Raw genomic sequence first — 17,544 nt, forward strand, 5'->3', positions numbered from 1 at the left:
AATATTACTAGGCTCATCTCCTGTGCAATTTCACTGTTGAATGCCACCCAGCAGGTAAGCCGGAGCTTCTTTTCTTTCTTATTTGTTTTCCTTGTTATCTTTCTTTTCTTTACATTTTCCTTTCATCTTTCCTGTTGCCTTTTTCCTGTGCTCACTTTGATTGACACAGGCAATTAAATCGAGATGCCTGTTTTGTAATTGATTGATCCCCATCCATTCGCTCATAAATGTTACAGTGAAAGCAATCAAATGGAACGATTTCTGCGAGTTGCTACCGAGGCTCGAGGCTCAGGTACAGCCGGCAGCGTGTGTGTGTGTGTGTGTGTGTGCGTGTGTGTGTGTGTGTGTGTGGGATGAGCTTTTAATCAATGCTTGGAATTATCGCTGCAAAACAAAATAAATCGAGCAAATGAAGCACTTTGAGGGGAAAACTGTAATGAAAAGTGAATCAGCTGCAATAACACTTTGGAGGACAATTCGGCGTGTGATTGCAAATTTAAATAGCTGCTTTATCTTTTGAAGGACTTACATTCCTGCCACGCTCCAGGGGGTTGCATAACGCTCTTATAGCCACCAAAAGAAGCAGTTCATTATTACAAACTACTCTGAAATGTTTGCCACCCAGATGTTCAGAAAGTATCATTTCTTTTCTTGCATCTCGAGGAAATTTAGTGACAGAAGAGAAGTTATTTTTTCCTTTTTATTACCAAGAATACAAAAAATATCTACATTCACATACCACTTACTGCAGCATGACTGACCACAGAGATTTCAAGTAAACTTCAAATTATCAAAATGTACCTTCACTTCTTTCCCACTTTGTAAAATCCTTTTTTAATCTTTTGGTGTTTGTGTTTTGCTGATTTTTTTTCATCCAAAATGTCTTTTTTTTTGTACATTTGGCACTTAACGCAGATTATTAATGTCTCTGAAGTCCACAGGAATCGGAGCCACGTTCGTGTGGTGGCAGCAGAGAAGCAACACAGCGTCTCCTGCAGGACGGATCGAGCCTCGGTGCCGCCGGACTCTGGTTTGGCACGGCGGTGGATCCGTAACGAAAGGCGACTCGGTCATGTGCTCGTCCAGGTGAGTGACGTTTGACCGCCTGCTGGGATGTGTCCTCTTCCCCCCCAAAAAACAATATCTTCCCTCGTGTCCTCATGAATGAACTGCTTCATGTTTTTGGGAACAAAAACAGAGTTACGATACAAATAGCTAAAAAAAATAATAATACGATAAACCTGGAAACCCCACATGGGATTACAGCATCGCCATCTCCTGTGCACGTCATGTGACATTTAGACGGGAAACAAGAACTTTTACATCATGTATGTTACAACGTATATATGTGATCTTTTAAAGACTTCCTTACATAGCGGCAGTTTAAGTACAGTGTTGGTTCGAAGTACCCAAATAAGTTAGCAAAAAATATAAATACAGCACATGGAACGAAGAAATAAATTAAGACCTGCCACGGATGAAACAGAAATTGCAGCTATGACTTTCGTGGCTCGGGTCGTATAAAAGCTCAGAACAGTGGATCAGCATTTCAGAGTTAGTCTCCTGTGCTGCTGCGAGTATTCGGTCTCTCTCTCGGTTTCATCTCTGGCATGAATCGCTCAACACTTTGAACCAAAGGGGCTCTGCCTGTGGCTGGGTCAGGCAGGGGAGTAACATGTGCTTTGAAGCCGTTCCTTCGCAAGGGCCTCGCAAGGCTGCCAATCCAGCCTCCAGTCTCTAAGGGGAGATTTAAAACCAGCTCACACTGCTGCTGCTGCTGCTGCTGTGGGCATCTCAGGCCTTCAAGGCTGTGGAGAATCGAGGCTTCGGCAGGAATTCAAGTGCTGACAGTCATGGATATGGTCGCGAGCACATCCAGGCTTTGTTGTGCACACGTTTGTGTCACTTCTCTGATGGTTTTGTCTCTTTTTGTTGGTGTAATTTATCTCAGATTAAAAAGGCAAAACGGTTCTGCTGCTCTACCACATCGGAGGAGTGTTTGTCTCCAGCACGCCGTACATCTCGGCCAGCTTTTTAAAGCGAGGCCCCCAGTCGTTGAGATAGTCGTACTCGTGGTCCGTGTTGGACGTCCCCGACTGGAGCGAGCTGAGCGACTCTGCCACCGAGCCTTCCCCCTCGTAGGCGTAGGTCTGCAGGGAGTCGTAAGGCGGGGCGCACGGGTCCATGTCGGCGTCCAGGAGCTTTGCCAGCACGTATCCGTGAACGTTGCTGTCCCCGCTGCCGCCGCCCATGACGCACGCCTGAGGGACGTAACGCGACAGGCTCTCGATCTCCGGCAGCATGTCCTGCCTCATCTTGCCCAGGTGGTGGTGCGCCTCACGCGGGTTCCACATGGCGGCGATGTCGAAGGCCTCGGTGTCCTCCTCGCCGCCGCCTTCGTCGTCGTAGCGCACGATGTTCTCGTGGACGTTCTCCTCCTCGTCGCACAGGTAGGGCTTCTTGCGGTGGGTGCGCAGGGAGAGCATGAGCAGAATCATCACTGGTCAAAGGAAGAGATTAGAAACAGTCAGCAGAGAGACAGACAGGATGGATGTCAAGCTTCTTTAATTTGTACTTTCAACAAGAAGCAACACAGAAGCACACATTTACTAATCGTGAAACTGTCAAAAATGTCATGTAGTTTGCCATTAACTTGAATTTCCAGCCAGGAAACATTTTCCTGGTCAGACTGGATTTTAAACTTTTGTAGCAGAATGTAAACGTCCTAACCGAGGGCGAGCCTCGGGGCGGCAGCAGGCCCGGATTAAAATCACTGCAGCACTTTGTTTTACACCTTGACATTTTGAGTATTCCTCATACCTCCACTAGAGTCAAATAATCAACATTGAAGAGGAATATGTTTCACTTTAACCACATAAAAATAAGATGGAAAAGGGGAGTGTAGCACACTTTGGTTTGTCTCAAAGCAGAAAGTCTCAGTAGAAAGTCTCTGTTTGTAAAAGGAGATACCGCGGGAGCATTAAGGCATCTCCCAGTGTGACATCATCCGTGCCGGATTAAATATGGGTTTCTTTCTGCATCCTGGCAAAACGTCTAGCGTTCATTAGCACCAGCTGCCCTGTAGCATCGCACCGTCTCCTCCCCAGGAGGCCGATATGGGCCCGCTTTATCTCTCCCTGCAGACCTGTAAATGTGAGCGGAAGGGCTCAGCTGGTGGACTCACGCTGCTCCACCGGGAGGCAGCGACACATTTAGTTAAAACATCTTTGCTCACTTCAAGGGTGAGCTCATCGTTTTGAATAGACGAAAGATTTCATCCATTATTCAGTGGTCTTTGTTATATCATAATATATCAAATGTGCAATTATGTGGTGATTATTCATGCTTTTTTATGTGTTTAATAAGCTGATAACTTATAACAGAAAACCTTAGCACTTTTTAAAAAACAAGGAACCGTTTGTAGTTTTTTCGGGGGATCTATTAGCAGAAATGAAATATAATATTCAGAACTATGTTTTCATTAGTGTCTAATCACCTGAAACTGAGAATCATTGTGTTTTTGTTAGCTTATAATGAGCTCTTCATATCTACATAGGGAGCGGGTCGTCTTCACAGAGTCCGCCATGTTGCGTTACCACGTTTTTACGTTACCTGAAGTTACCCGTAGTTTTCCTACATGCTTGTGAAACTGCGGTAACGAGCAAAACCGTGGTACCGCCAGCCGCCATCTGACTTCCGTTGCTCCCAAAGTAGTGTTATTACGGTAAGGATGGCCTCTGAGCAAGGAGAACAGCGTTACCACGGTTTTGCACTCAGCGGCTCACGTTACCGCAGTCTTGGAAAGGGAGGAGTGAGCGGAGGGGTACTCAGTTGGTTGCAATCTGCAACCACACCACTAGATGTCGCCAAATCCTACACACTGTCCCTTTAAGATGCTGTTGTAGTTAAATGGTGGAGATTATCTTGCTGAACAAAATGTGTAAGTATCATGAATGTTTGTTTGCCACCGAGCTGATTTTCTGCAATAATCCAAAACCCAATGGAACAATCCCATTGGCTGTTTGTCGAGGGAACCCAGGGCGATGCTAACTTCCTGGTTGGCCTATAAAAATCCGTCATCCCTACAGCACTCTATAGGTTTATATGTTGTATTTCGTCTTTTGTAAAGAGTTTCTTGATGTTTGTTCTTGATATTTTTTCTGTTGTGTGTTAAAAAATAGTATTAAATCTGCCACCGTTATCATGATATAACAGAACGCCACTGACTCCTCTCTGCAGAGACCTCACAGCAGCAGCAGGTCGTAACTCACCCAGCAGGACGAAGATGCAGGCCAGGATGGCGATGAGCGCCCCTCTGCTGAGGCTCGCGGGCAGACTGTACGCCTCGGCGTTGCACGACATGACATTGCCCTCGTGGTCGCAGCTGCACACGCGGATGGTCAGCGTGCTGGTGCTGGTCTGGACCGGCTGCTCGCCGTCGGAGATGAAGATGGGCAGGTAGAAGATGGTCTGGTCCTGCTGCGACCAGCCTCCTCGCCGCGTCAGGATCCACGCTGTGTTGTCTGGAAGGAGACAGAGAGGTCAAAGACGGGTTAAACAGATTACAGGGGTTAGGGCAGGTACAGGACAGAGTCACGGGAGTCGGGGGCGATGGTGAGAATTGAAGATTTATACAGCTGTGAAGATGAAGATGAAGGTGCTATCAGTGGCAATTTAACACCAGTTAGTCATCGCTTGTTATTCTGAGACATAATTATTACTGTCAACATATAAAACCAGAGTTGAGAAGACTGACTGTCTGTCTGCTGGTATCTGGTGCAAAAATACTGAATCCTTTTAAAAAATGTGTTAATTAATTTGAGTTTTTAGTTTTTAGTCACAAAATATCAAGATCAGTTATCAGTTATATTATTCCAGAGCATTTCAGTTGAAGCTTTAAGGGCTTTTCGCCACTTGAACATCAGTCATGAGAGATAAAGTGATGATTATGTCACATTTTAGTACCAGTACTGTTTCTATATGGAGGTCAAATTACTTCTGTGTGCTGTATTTACAGGGTTGAGGTGGAAGACTGAAGTACAAGAGGCGGTATAATGAACAGCTAATGTGGTAGGTTTCTATATTTAAAGAGATGAAACTGATCCCCGCCTGGGTGAAAACCAGGAATCTCAACCACTAGACCATATGATCTTATATAGGAAAGGAAAATATATCAAGAGAAATGTGCAAACACAGAGGACTAGGATTGTGTTTTATAGAAAGCTGACTTCACTTTAAGATTCTGTGAGAATCATAATTAATTGAAGAAACAAATCACCGGCACTCACAGATAAAGAGTCTTTTTTAGTTTATTTTGGGCAAACAAACTAACGCGTTTCAGCTTTAAGCCGTCATCAGCGTCTTATAGCTGAAACGAGAACGTTTGTTTACCCAAAATAAACCAAAAAAGACTCTTTATCTGTGAGTGTCGGTGATTTGTTTCTTCTGTTCTTACCACTACCTGGCACCTGATACTGTTCAAGATTGGAGACGTGCTCACTGCTATTTTCTATTTTAGAATCCTAATTAATTCCAAAACATACAGAAGTGAAGATTCACGTTTTCACGTCGGCCACCGTAGTTCTCCTACATGCTTTGTACAAATTTCAGTTGGTTGCAGTCTGCAACCTCACCGCTAGATGCCGCCAAACCCTGCACACTGCACCTTTTAAAGTCTTGGTTGTATTTTACTCTACTTAAGTAAAAGTAACAATACCACACTGTGAACAAACTAAAGTCCTGCTTTGAAAATAAAATACAGTATGTAAAATGTATCAGAAGTAAAAGTACTTGAAAAATGACCCCTGCGAGTGTAACATTAAAAAACTTAAATTTAACAAACTTAACACGGGGTAGAGCGGTCATCCTCCGACCGCAAGGTCAACGGTTAAATGCAAAGGTCAAATTTCATGCATGTACCTGTACGTGACAAATCTAATAAAGTAAAAATAAAACCTGGGTGAAAACCAGGAATCTTAACCGATACACAATATGTGAGATATTTCTCGTACAGTCAGTCAGATTTGGAGGAAATCAGCTGTATGTTTTCCAGTTTAAAACAGCAACAGGGTGCTGTACTTTCAGAACAAACGGAGCTAAAGCTTTCAGAGTCTCTGGTGATGGAAGATCACCCTCTTCCTTAAGAGCAGTGCTATAATCAAACTGGGTATGTATGTGCTACTGTACAGGCCAGTAAAACACAACTATATCCGGCTCCTTACAGTCCAGCTGGACATCAGTACACTAACGTTTGACAGAACAAACCTTGGTTGTCTCTCAGGGTGAAGTTGGGGTTGTTGGCGGCCTCTGGAGCCAGACTGTAGTAGAAGTGTTGTCCACCCAGCGGCTCATCTGGATCCACTGCCGTCACCGTCTGGATCAGCTGGATTACATCACATAGAGTCAGATCCCAGCGGAGGAAAGACACTGAATACATCTTTTATAGCTTTTTATATGTCAGATAAATGTAGTGGAGTAAAAAGTTTAGTATCTTCCTCTGGAGTTTGGTGGAGTAGAAGTATAAAGCAGCATAAAATGTGCCTCAAACTGTTGTCATATCAGATGTTTCTCACCTGTCCTGCTTTGGCGTTCTCACACACATAAGCCTCCAAGTAGTGCGTCAGCGAGGGGGGATTATCGTTGACGTCGAGGACCCTCACAGCCACCGACACACTGGAGATCTGTGTGGGGTTATCTGCAGGAACACACACACATACACTCATTGGTCAGGAGCTGTATAAGATGCATTGATGGACTCAGATAAATGAGCGTGTGAGGATCCTGCTGAGCTCAGTTTGTGTCTCCCTTAATCTTCCCCTCATTTACAACGAGCCCGCGGGCGGCACATTAGGCCTCCTCACGCTCAGATTACAATTCTATTATTCTCCATTACCAATCGGCCATTTGCATATCTTAACCAGCTGTGTAATAGGCAATAGAAACCCAATTAGTGGGCAGTAACTACTTTCTCAGGTTTCATCACATGATCGATCAATCAATGGCGTGACTTTGGCTCTGGAGGTCGAAGCGGGTGCGTTCACTGTACAGTATATAGTAGAAGCACTTAAACATCCAGCTCGAGTCAAAGTGGTGTAACTTTGCTGACGTTTTTTTTACGGGAGGGAAGTGAAACCAGCGGTGTGAAAATCTATTTGAGTTAAAGTACAGAACGAAGCAGCTCAATTAAAATGTGAATATTGATTCAGCTGCTTTCACATTGAGAGTTTTGTTCCAAATGAGCTTCCACAAAGAAGGTGAGGGAGGAGAGAAGAGAGTTTCAACTGGGATTATTCACTAATCCTCATAATAACACACAATAAATGATGACTTTGCATTGCAATATAATGCCTTTTTTTCATCAAAATATGCTCATTATTATGACTTAATTCTCATTATATGACTTTTTTACATAAAATCTCAGTTTTGAAGTATTTTATAATATATATCGCAGAATTACTGGATAGTTTTCTCATAATTAGGAGATGTGAATCTTCTAATAATGAGATTTCTGAGATTACGATATCATTTTTTTCTTTGGTAAATGCAATGTGCTTGTGTAATATCGTAATATGACTCTTGTAAAATAACTATATTATGGAATTCAGATTAAATTCTCATATTATGAATTTTGTTGTAAAATTTCAACTTAATGTCATAATATAATGACATTTTTAGATTTAATACTGTGACTTTTCGTGTAGAATTATAATCCCCATATATATAGAAATTAAATAAATAAATAAATAAATAAATAAATAAATAGTGAGTTTATTCTAAAAATGTCTAATTTCTCAGAAATTGCATCTTTGTTCTCAAAGTCTGTGGTGCAAACACACTGAATGCAAAAAGCCACTCAGTCCTATCTAAAAGTGAAAGAAAGTGAAGAGAACAGAGTAACCTGAGCGGTAACGAGTGAACAGAATAACTTTTGTTTAGTTTCAAATCAATCAGCTTCATTTTGTCGCTCTTCTTTCTCTCCGTACCTTCCGACCTGTGCCCTCTCTCCTCGCCCTCTCCGTCTCCGTCACATCTTTAATTAGCCGCCATGCGAAAACTTATTTAATTAGTCATTAATTCAATTACCGTGTGTCTACCAAACAAAGAGACAAAGAGACAAACAAAGCAGAGGGGCATGAAGGTGACTTTCGGTGCTACCAGCTGTGTGCAGATCTGCAGGGCAGCTCCTGCTCTACATAACACAACCAACTCTGCAGGAGTTGTTTTCCTAAATCACTGCTTCTGTGTTTGTGTTGGTTTGTATTCACCCATCTGGTTATCCATGAGTCTCATTGTTATCATGTCACTTTTGTCTGTAACTGAAGACCTTTTTTCAGTGGAAATCCTTGAACTTTTGTACTAATTTGGTCCAAACTGTAATCACCAAAATAAGTTTAGTTTAATCAAAAGTACCTCCTAGTGGGAACCAGTGCTGACAAATAGATTCTACTTGCTGAGTAGCCTCCAAAATGTTAAAAGTTGTAAAGAAACAGTCGTCTTTAATCTCATTTAAACGGCACATAACCAACTCTATGCCAGCTTGTGGAAAAAGGGATAAAAAACACTTCTTGTATCTTTGTTCAAAAGAGTTTACAGGGCGATGACGAGCTCAAATTTACACAAATATATCCAAAAGACTTTATTCTTTATTAAGAAAATGGAAAAATATGCTCAATAGTTGCAGTATTATTGTATTTTCTGTATGTTTGTGGACAAAATGTGCATAGAATTCAATTTTCAGTTATACTTTAAAGCCTCTCTTTCTTAAATAAAGTGATAAAACCAGACAGCGTAGAAACTTATTCCTAAAATCAAGCTTATTTTTCTCGATTCAAATGCAGCTACGTGCCATATTTTTCCCTATATATAGACAATCTATCTATATATCTATCTAACCATCCATCCATCCATCCATCACTTGCACTGGCATGAAATAAAGACAAACACGATTGTTAGATTTTGCATGAGAAAGCCTGTGCGTGCGTGCGTCCGTGCGTGTGTGACGTACTCATCTCCATGGCGAGGACGGTGATGTTGTGCCAGCCGATCTCCTCTCGGTCCAGCGAACGCACCGTCATCAGCGACCCGGAAGTGATTTCGATGTAGAAGAACTTCTCTGGGTCACTGGATCTCTCGATGGAATACCTGGCGAGACACAAAAAATGACACGTGCCATGTGAAGTATATCAGTGCACCTTTGTGTGTTTCTGGGAGCTTGTAATCCTGCCTGGAGGGGGAGAAGCGCACACACACACACACAATCCAGCATGTGCACCATGTGTGTATCTGTGCGATAAGGCGTCAGGCTGGCAGCTTCTGAAGGCACAAGAAGAAGAAGAAGAAGAATGGGCTCCAGATAAGGCTTAATCACAGTATCTGGCTCCTCTGCCAAACTGACGCCGGGGATACACAGACCTGCAGCACTGGCTCGTCTCCTGCCAACACTCTTCTGAGAGCCACATGCAACACACACACACACATACAGAGGAGCACGTAGAGCACACATCCTCTTCCAGGCTGTGGAGCAGATACCGGTTTATGCAACCGTGAGGTGTCCCGTGTGTTCACACATGGACTCAATCCACCTGTAGCTGCTTCACTCTGCAAGAAGTCAAATCACTTCCAAGAGGAGAATGATTAGTGGATTGATTAGAGAATAACAGCCCGTTCTTATTCCCAGGGCGTCAAATACTGACGCATTTGATACCGCCGCACAAGGCGCCCTTTAAACAGTAAACAGTAAACGCTCAGGGAAAGGGCTGTGGTGACGTAGTTTAAAGAGCAAAAGAGACACACTGCGTGGGCGGGAGGCTTTGCTGTTTGTGTCCCTTGTGTTAGGTTTTACTTTTGATAAGTCCATTTCTGACAAGAGGACTTTCTAATCGGCTGGTTTTCTCCAGCTCCTGCTCAGGCCCTTGAACTCTCCTCTCACTCTGCAGACCTGCCATTCTCCAACTGTCCACTAGAGGTCCTCACACTCTCTTGCCAGTTCTGGTCACCTGACATCCACTCCCAGTTGCACACCTGTTTCCACTTCCTCTAATTAGCCCTGCAGTACTGGCCCTTTCCCACCATGTTTCCCAGACAGGCTGAGTGGACTGGTTGTACTGGGACCAGAGAGGCAGAGTGGACTGGTTCTGCTGGGACCAGAAAGTAGACTTTCCATTGGGAATGAATGAGCAGAGGAGCTGAACCTGGATCCCACTGAGGAGGACTTCAGGTGTACAAGAGTGGCCTTCAGACTGGTGAGTACAACAACACACTGTGATATGATGGTTGATGGAGCGTTGTATGTGTGCACACACTAGTGTTTTTGCTGTGATATGTGTAATATGTTGATAGCTGCAGCTGCTGTGGAGCTGATATTGTTTCTCTGTGCTGTCTTGTTGGTGATGTTTCATTCTGCTGTTGATTCAAGTGGCAGGTTGTTTAATTTCTATCTCTTCATAACGCTGCACATTAACATAATGCTGCTTGTTGTTGCACCCGCAGCGGTGTCCAGCTGTTATTTATTGTTGGTTATTTTTTATTTAATTGTCTGCGTTTTGTCTCTTTTCTGGTTAATTCTTGTGACGAAGGCTGTTGTTTATTTATTATTGATAATCAGCTGTATGCACAGGCTGCAGAAATGGAATTAATTGTCGGTTTAAACATCAGGGCTCTGTGGTGTGATGTGTTATAATGTTAATGTACCGTATTTTGTAGCCTAATTGTCATCTTAAATTAAATAGTTTGCCATATATTACATATATTTTTAACCCCTCCAGTCTCCCTTTCACTTTTTACCTTCTGACAAGATTTTACTTGAAGGGAAAACCTGAACTGAACTGCCTGTAAATGACCAAATTAATCGTTTAATAAAATTCTGGTAACTTTAGCAGTTGTGTGTGTGTGTGTGTGTGTAGGGTTGTTTGCAGTGTGTGTGTTTCGGACTGTGTGTCATGACTGGCACATCCACAGCTGCCAAAGATCTCCCTGAAGGATCTCTATTAATATCACTCCTCCACAGCCGTGAGGAGGGGCTGCTGTGTGTGTGTATGTGTGTGTGTGTGTGTGGATGTGTCAGATAGCAGGTGAAAGTGTGTGTGTGTGTGTGTTCAGATCTATCTGCCAGTCATGCTGCCGTCTGTAAAGGACAGAAAGATGTAAAATGGAAATGAGACAGACACAGAGAGACTGAAGGTCACCTGCTGCTTGTTGTTATCTGTCATCTGATGTTGCTGCAGTATCTCAGCTCCTCACTGTCACCCTGAACTGATTCCTCCACTATCTGCTGCTGCTGCTGGGACTCTCCTCCAGCTCCAAATCTGCGTTTCTTTTTTTTTGTTTAAATCTCTCTTCACTGATTCACCGCCAGAATACAGTGCCAGCTCTGGGGATTTAGCTGCATCAGTGCTCTGATTCTCTCTCTCTCTCTTCAGGAATGAGAGAGTTGTTGGTTTATTGTCATGAGTGGAGCTCCTCGAGCATCAGAGGGTTCAGAGCGGCGAGTTCCAGCCTCGGGGTTGTCCCAGTTTTCTAGTCTAAGGGGTCAAGAGATATTAATGTGATTGGAGGAGGAGTTGAGCTGGACTCTCTGGAGGCGGTGACAGAGAAGAGGTTGGTTACTTGGACCGAGCGGCGCAGGAGATCATTCCTGCTGGTGGCCAGAAAACGTATTAACAGTGTGGACATCATGTGGACTGGGAGGCTGCTGAGGTCTTACTGGACTCACAATTACATCTTCTGTAACGTCTGACACAGTGCAATACATCTATTTAACTTATAATAACATCCAGTTACTGTCATTTGTGCACTTGGATGCATGCACATGCTTAAAGGGCATACTTTTTAACTTTTTAACTCTTATGTTATAGGCAAACTTGTGTTTGACATTTGTTTTTTCCGTGTTTGCATTGTGCTGCTGTGACGTGCAAATTTCTAGTGTTGCTCCCTCTTAGACGATTAGTTGTCGTTTTGGTCTTAGTCGACTAAGATTTCTTTGGTCGATTTGTCATTTTTTTATGCTTCTTTCATGCTGAAAGACTTATGTCCAAGAAACTCCCCCTTTGGGATATATAAAGTATCTATCTATCTTAAGGTGGCAGAGAATAGGGACAGACGAGTGCATTTTCTTCCTCATAAAACATTTGCAAAGCAGATTAGTATTTTAAATCCATCATTGTTTGCATCCATGGTTACTGTCTTGCAGTCTCCTTCTTCTCTGACTTTGCTGGTGCATTGCTGCACATCTTGGTGCGTTACCGCCACCTGTTGATCAGTGGAATAGTGTGTACTCGCACCACCATGCTATTAAGTCAATATATAGTATGTCAAATGTATTTTTCAGTATGCAAGCCAGCATGCTTTTCTGGCTATTCTGACCCACAATCATCTGTACAGAGGATGTATGAGCAAGAGTGTCAAAGTTCAAGGCGCAATGTTATGATGAAGATGTGTGTCCCAACTGTAGGCATACTGCATGCAACAGTACGTTCTTTGTGAGGACAGCTGCAGTATGTAGTAAAAGTGTGCCACTAGAGGTCAAAAACTCCCCGGGGAATCTTTAAGTGTCCAACTTCCAAGTGTTTCGTCCTCAAAAGTCCTCACAATGTAGTGTCCATAGCATGTGGAAATCCCATAATGCAACAGTTTGCTTTTAGATGTGCAAATTACAGTGATGTGACCTGTCAGCGAAGGGGAAATGATGAAGTGTGTAAAATCTCAATTTCCTGCTCACTATTGACTGTTTGTTGAATAGTGAATGAGGAGGAAATTCCGGACACAGCACTTCTAGATAAACTGCTGAGTGTCCGAGCAGACGAGCAGCCACCGTGCCATCATCCACATCCTCATCATCCTCATCCCGCGGACCACTCTTAGCCCCTAATGGAGGCTGTAGAGCGGACAGCTGGGACGGGGTGCAGCCCGTTGCCATGTGAAACACTCATTTACTGCCGCGGTCATTGATTCCTTCGGATGATTAATAGCCTAATTAAAGGCTTTATGTCTAATTAGTTTATGAGAGGTGCAGTCTGGACAGTAAACCCACCACGCAACATCTGTTCTGTTAGAGCACAAAAACATACTCTCCAATCATTGAGAGGAGTGAAAGTCCTCAGCCTCTCGTGTCTCTGGGTGTTGACTGATTGCTGGACGGTGGAGCGTTGTTATTAACATTATTATGTTTGTCCTCCGTCAGTAGTATTTGTCCAGACTGGGGAGCTCACATGGTGATGAATGAAACCTCGGTCATATGTGCAGTTGTAGCCTCCTGTGAGGAGTCATGATGTGATGCTGCTCTCTGCTGGTGATCAGGTTACATTACATCTACTGTACAGAGCCAGAAAAAAACTGTCAGCCAACCCACAGTAAATTACTCTTGATTGATAAATCAGATGAATGTAATGCTCTAATAACGGTTAATTAGCTTCACAGCCTGTCCCAGCATGCATCTGGAGTAATACAGGAAAACATCATTCATTTTATTTGGATATTGATGATGCATATTCTGCAATCAGCTATTATTATTATAGTGACATTTCAGATTGTTTTGTTGTTACTGGCATTTTTAATTGAAGGAGCAAATCAATATGTTTTCATGAGCTCTTTATTTAATTTGTTTGTCACTTTAATTTCATTTTCGGACAACTTACAGGTGCAGAAGCTCATGAATGCATCATTGTCAGGCAGTCAACTCTTATCTCTGAGATTTCAGAGCCTCTAAGCTGCACTTGAATTCACCATAAGTTATTAAAAGATGTTTGAGATACTTTTTCTACTGCATTTATAAAATACAATATATATGTACTGTGATGGTTTAGCTAGATAAAGTAGGTTTCCATGCTGTACCAAAATAAATAGAAAAATTGTCTGTAGTAATGTAACGTATATGAGACTTTTGGGGCTTAACATGCAAAAAAAACAACAAAAAAACAGTTTGATCCTGTAAAACTGATAAAATAAAACAGACTTTTGGTGGTTGATAGCGGCGTTCTCCTATTAGACTTTTGAATACAACTAATACGGAACACAACTGTGTAATTTTCATGATTTATACTTTGCTGAACAATTCATTAAGACCATCCCCACACCTGACAGGAGTTGTGCTTTTGAAGTTAATTTCTTTGGTGTATTTATTGGCCTGGTTTGGACTATAAACTCGCAAAACTGAAGCCAAATGTGGAATCATGTTTCTCTCTATTGTCTCTGTGGAAGCAACAAGGAGGTTGAAAACGAGGAGAGAAGCTGTAAAAACCACATGAAGCCACGAAGGTGTTGTTGTTGCCACGTCTTCCTCACCTCACAGTGTTGTTGGCAGCATCAGGGTCCCTCGCCGACACCGTCCTCAACACCGTCCCGATCTCGGTGTCCTCCGACAGCTCGATGTAGTACGCCGGCGAGTCAAACAGCGGGGGCTCGTCCACGTCGTCCACGCTCACGTGCACGATGGTGACGTCCTTGAAGGTCCCGCGGAGAGCAGGGTCCAGGTGTGTGTTGGCACCCTCCACCTTCAGAGTGTAACTGGGCTTGCTCTCAAAGTCCAGTGGCTGGAGGGGGAACATGCATAAATGAATCATAATGAACGTTGGCTGCAGTTTTAAACACAAGTTGACACTTTTTGCAGTCAGAATTCGCCTTTAAAAGAACTCTCAACTGTAATTCCTTCAAGAAACACTTGAGTTTGTGCCAGTTTGATGGTTAAAAAGAGACTCTCCTGCAGAACTGTACGTACAGTAGAAGTGCAGCTCTGCATTCAGAGAGGAGGTAACCAGTTATGCCAGGACAGACTGATGAAGAAGGCTCCGTAACGGCAGAAAGGTTGAGAGATCAAGACAAGTGTTTCTTCAAAAAAGTGAAAGCACTGATCAGTAAAAGCATTGTTTTTACACACTGACACTGAACCTGGATCAGACTGAGGAAGACTTGAGGTGTACAAGAGTGACCTTCAGACTGGTGAGTACAACAACACACTGTGTTATGATAGTTGATGGAGCGTTGTATGTGCACACACTAGTGTTTTTGCTGTGATATGTGTAATATGTTGATAGCTGCAGCTGCTGTGGAGCTGATATTGTTTCTGACACTAAGAACCAAGAATTTGTTGCAGACAGCACTTTACAAGTTATGTAATGTTTCTACCTCTCAAGGCAAAATTAAATTTCCAGATTTTTAAAGGGGGTCTTGTGACTTTCTCCCTGTATGACCAAGGAGCTTTACAAACCCAGGCTATCTCTCCTTCTTTCATGAAATTTATCATAAATCACAAGTTCTATTAGTTAAACATGCCTCAAAGTGAGATGAATGCATGATTTGTTTTCTGATAAGAGGAATAATGCTATTAGTTCGTCTGTGTACCTTTTTCACTGTGATGATGCCGAAGAGGTTGGTGGGGTCGGTGCTGATGTCAAAGGTGTCCCTCCCATCTCCGTCGATGATGCTGTACTTCATCTCGGCGTTGACCCCGATGTCCCTGTCCTTCGCCCAGATGCGACCCACCACTGAACCCACAGGAGCCGACTCTGGGATGCTCATCTGATACAGTCCTGAGGAAATGAATGAATGAGCAGGGTTATCATCCATGTCATACCTCTTCTATCCTCTAGAGAGAGCCAAACCTCTTCCATCACCTCTACAGCCGCTCTCTCCCCCTCAAAAATCACATCTCAGACAGCTTAAAATAAATGGCTCCATAAACGCCTCACAATTGGGTTGTATACTGTCTCGTGGGCCGGCTTCAATTTCATCTACCGTTTAACCTCAAAGAAGAGGTGACAGCTGCCCAATTTGTGGCGCTCCCTGCAGTCCAAAGTGAAATGCCTGCACATTGTGCTTGACAGAGGGGAATCCCTGAAGCTCTTCACAACCGATCAAAGTTTCATCGAAGTGATGGCGTTAATTGGTGGGGGACTAGTGATGGAGGTGGGCGGTGGGTGTTTGCTTTGTCTCGGAGCGGAGCCACCCGTCGGCCAGGAAGAGATGACCGCGGACAGCTATAGACAACCCCTGACCTCAGGAGGACGGTAATGAGAGGAGCAGAAATGAGGATAATCAAAGAGACAGCATGGGGCGACTGGTGGCTGAGAGAGGATGGGGAGGGAGCGGAGGCCAGGGGGTAAATGGACAGGGACTGGTGGCCAGGAGTGGACAGAGGGAGGAGGGCAGAGGGGCGAACGGCTTGGATGCTCCAGAGAGACAAATGAGGTGTCTAGATGTGGAGATGTGAGGTCGGTTAGAGGGCTGATTCTCACCCATACAAAACAGTAAACTCTCACTTTGGATAGCAGCGTTCACACATTACACAGGCAGACATTTGCAGCTGAAACAAGCTGACATGTCAAACCACAAGTCGAGTATCAGCCCTGAAACAAAACAGACGGATGCTTTTGAAATTACAGTGCAGTTCAGTGTCATTTGAGGGCTTCGGCTTGAGGTTTGTGGTGCGTTTTGAAGCCTCGTGTAGGGTTAGAGATCTAACAATGCATGGTACAATATACAATACAGGGTTCACTGTACACTCATGATCACTTTAAAGGAATACTCATGATATTTTTGAATGAAAACAAACTGATTATTTAAATTAAGTATTTAAAGTGCACATTTTTCTTTTGGTGCAAGATGCAAATACAAGAATCCCTTACATACATGTAAAAATAGAGCAGCTACTTTACAATCAGAACTTTATCTGCATAATGCTAAACTGAATAATAAAATATATACATAATGAGAATGTCCTCATGAGGATCAAACATCTCAACTTTTTCCAAACACTACAGGTGGCTTTCTTTAAGACTATAAACTGATATTCGATTCGTCCTTTAAGTAATTTTTCAAGCAAAAATGCCAAAAATTCAGCGAGGATTCGCTGCTTTTCTGTTTTTTTTTTCTCGTTGTCAGCTCAATATTTTTGGGTTTTGAACTGTTGTTCAGACAAAATAAGATATTTGAAGATATCACCTCGGACTCTGGGAAACTGTGATTGACATATTTGACAAAAAATAAATAATCTGCAGATTAATCGTTAGTTGCAGCCCTCATGCAAACAATAATATGTAACTTTTAGGAGTCTGATCAGATTTAGTAAATATTGAGATCCATTTTTTCAGCTCCATGATGCATTTAATCACATTTTTGTACAGTATTGTGATATATTATGTTACGATATAACCCTGGCTGCCCTGTTTCTCTCCTGTTGAGAGAAACTTTCTAAAACTTTTACATTTAGCTTCTTTTATCAGCTGTAAGAGTATCAGGAGGGATTAGAGGAAGGTGATGTGGGTTCAGGTAGAGCGGGAGCAAAGTGAATCGGGGAAAAGAGAGAAGAGAATAATAGGACAGTTGTGCAGTAAAGAGGAACTGTTAGTCCGTCTCTTACTCTGGTCAAACATGGGCGGGTTGTCGTTGATGTCGCCGAGCGTGATGTTGACGGTGGTGGTACCGGCGAGCCCCCCCAGCTGGCCGCCCATGTCTTTGGCCTGGATGGAGACAGTATAGTTTTCTCTGGTCTCCCTGTCCATGTCTGCCAGGGACACCCGGACCACGCCTGAGGAGAGAGGAGGGGGAGAAGGA

At 43.3% G+C, this 17,544-nt stretch overlaps 1 protein-coding gene and 1 long non-coding RNA gene across 3 annotated transcripts in view; one reads left to right on the forward strand and one right to left on the reverse strand.

Annotated features, from left to right (window-relative positions):
* Positions 1-822: 822 nt before the first annotated feature.
* Positions 823-17,544, reverse strand: part of LOC119480771 (cadherin-20-like) — an 82,128-nt gene continuing 65,406 nt past the window's right edge. For both annotated transcript variants that reach the window (XM_037757330.1, XM_037757331.1), the window contains exons 5-12: positions 17,351-17,518; positions 15,334-15,521; positions 14,278-14,525; positions 9,005-9,141; positions 6,573-6,694; positions 6,265-6,382; positions 4,272-4,523; positions 823-2,500 (exon numbers count right to left, since the gene is read on the reverse strand). In XM_037757330.1, the coding sequence (XP_037613258.1) occupies positions 1,980-2,500; positions 4,272-4,523; positions 6,265-6,382; positions 6,573-6,694; positions 9,005-9,141; positions 14,278-14,525; positions 15,334-15,521; positions 17,351-17,518 (1,754 nt within the window). In that variant the 3' untranslated portion in view covers positions 823-1,979. The remainder of the gene's footprint in view (positions 2,501-4,271; positions 4,524-6,264; positions 6,383-6,572; positions 6,695-9,004; positions 9,142-14,277; positions 14,526-15,333; positions 15,522-17,350; positions 17,519-17,544) is intronic.
* Positions 950-6,417, forward strand: LOC119480772. Its single transcript, XR_005205000.1, has 4 exons — positions 950-1,086; positions 4,251-4,458; positions 5,018-5,070; positions 6,281-6,417. It is a non-coding gene; the product is annotated as an uncharacterized LOC119480772 (long non-coding RNA).

The sequence above is a fragment of the Sebastes umbrosus genome, chromosome 21 (assembly GCF_015220745.1).
Source record: "Sebastes umbrosus isolate fSebUmb1 chromosome 21, fSebUmb1.pri, whole genome shotgun sequence".
NCBI lineage: Eukaryota > Metazoa > Chordata > Actinopteri > Perciformes > Sebastidae > Sebastes > Sebastes umbrosus.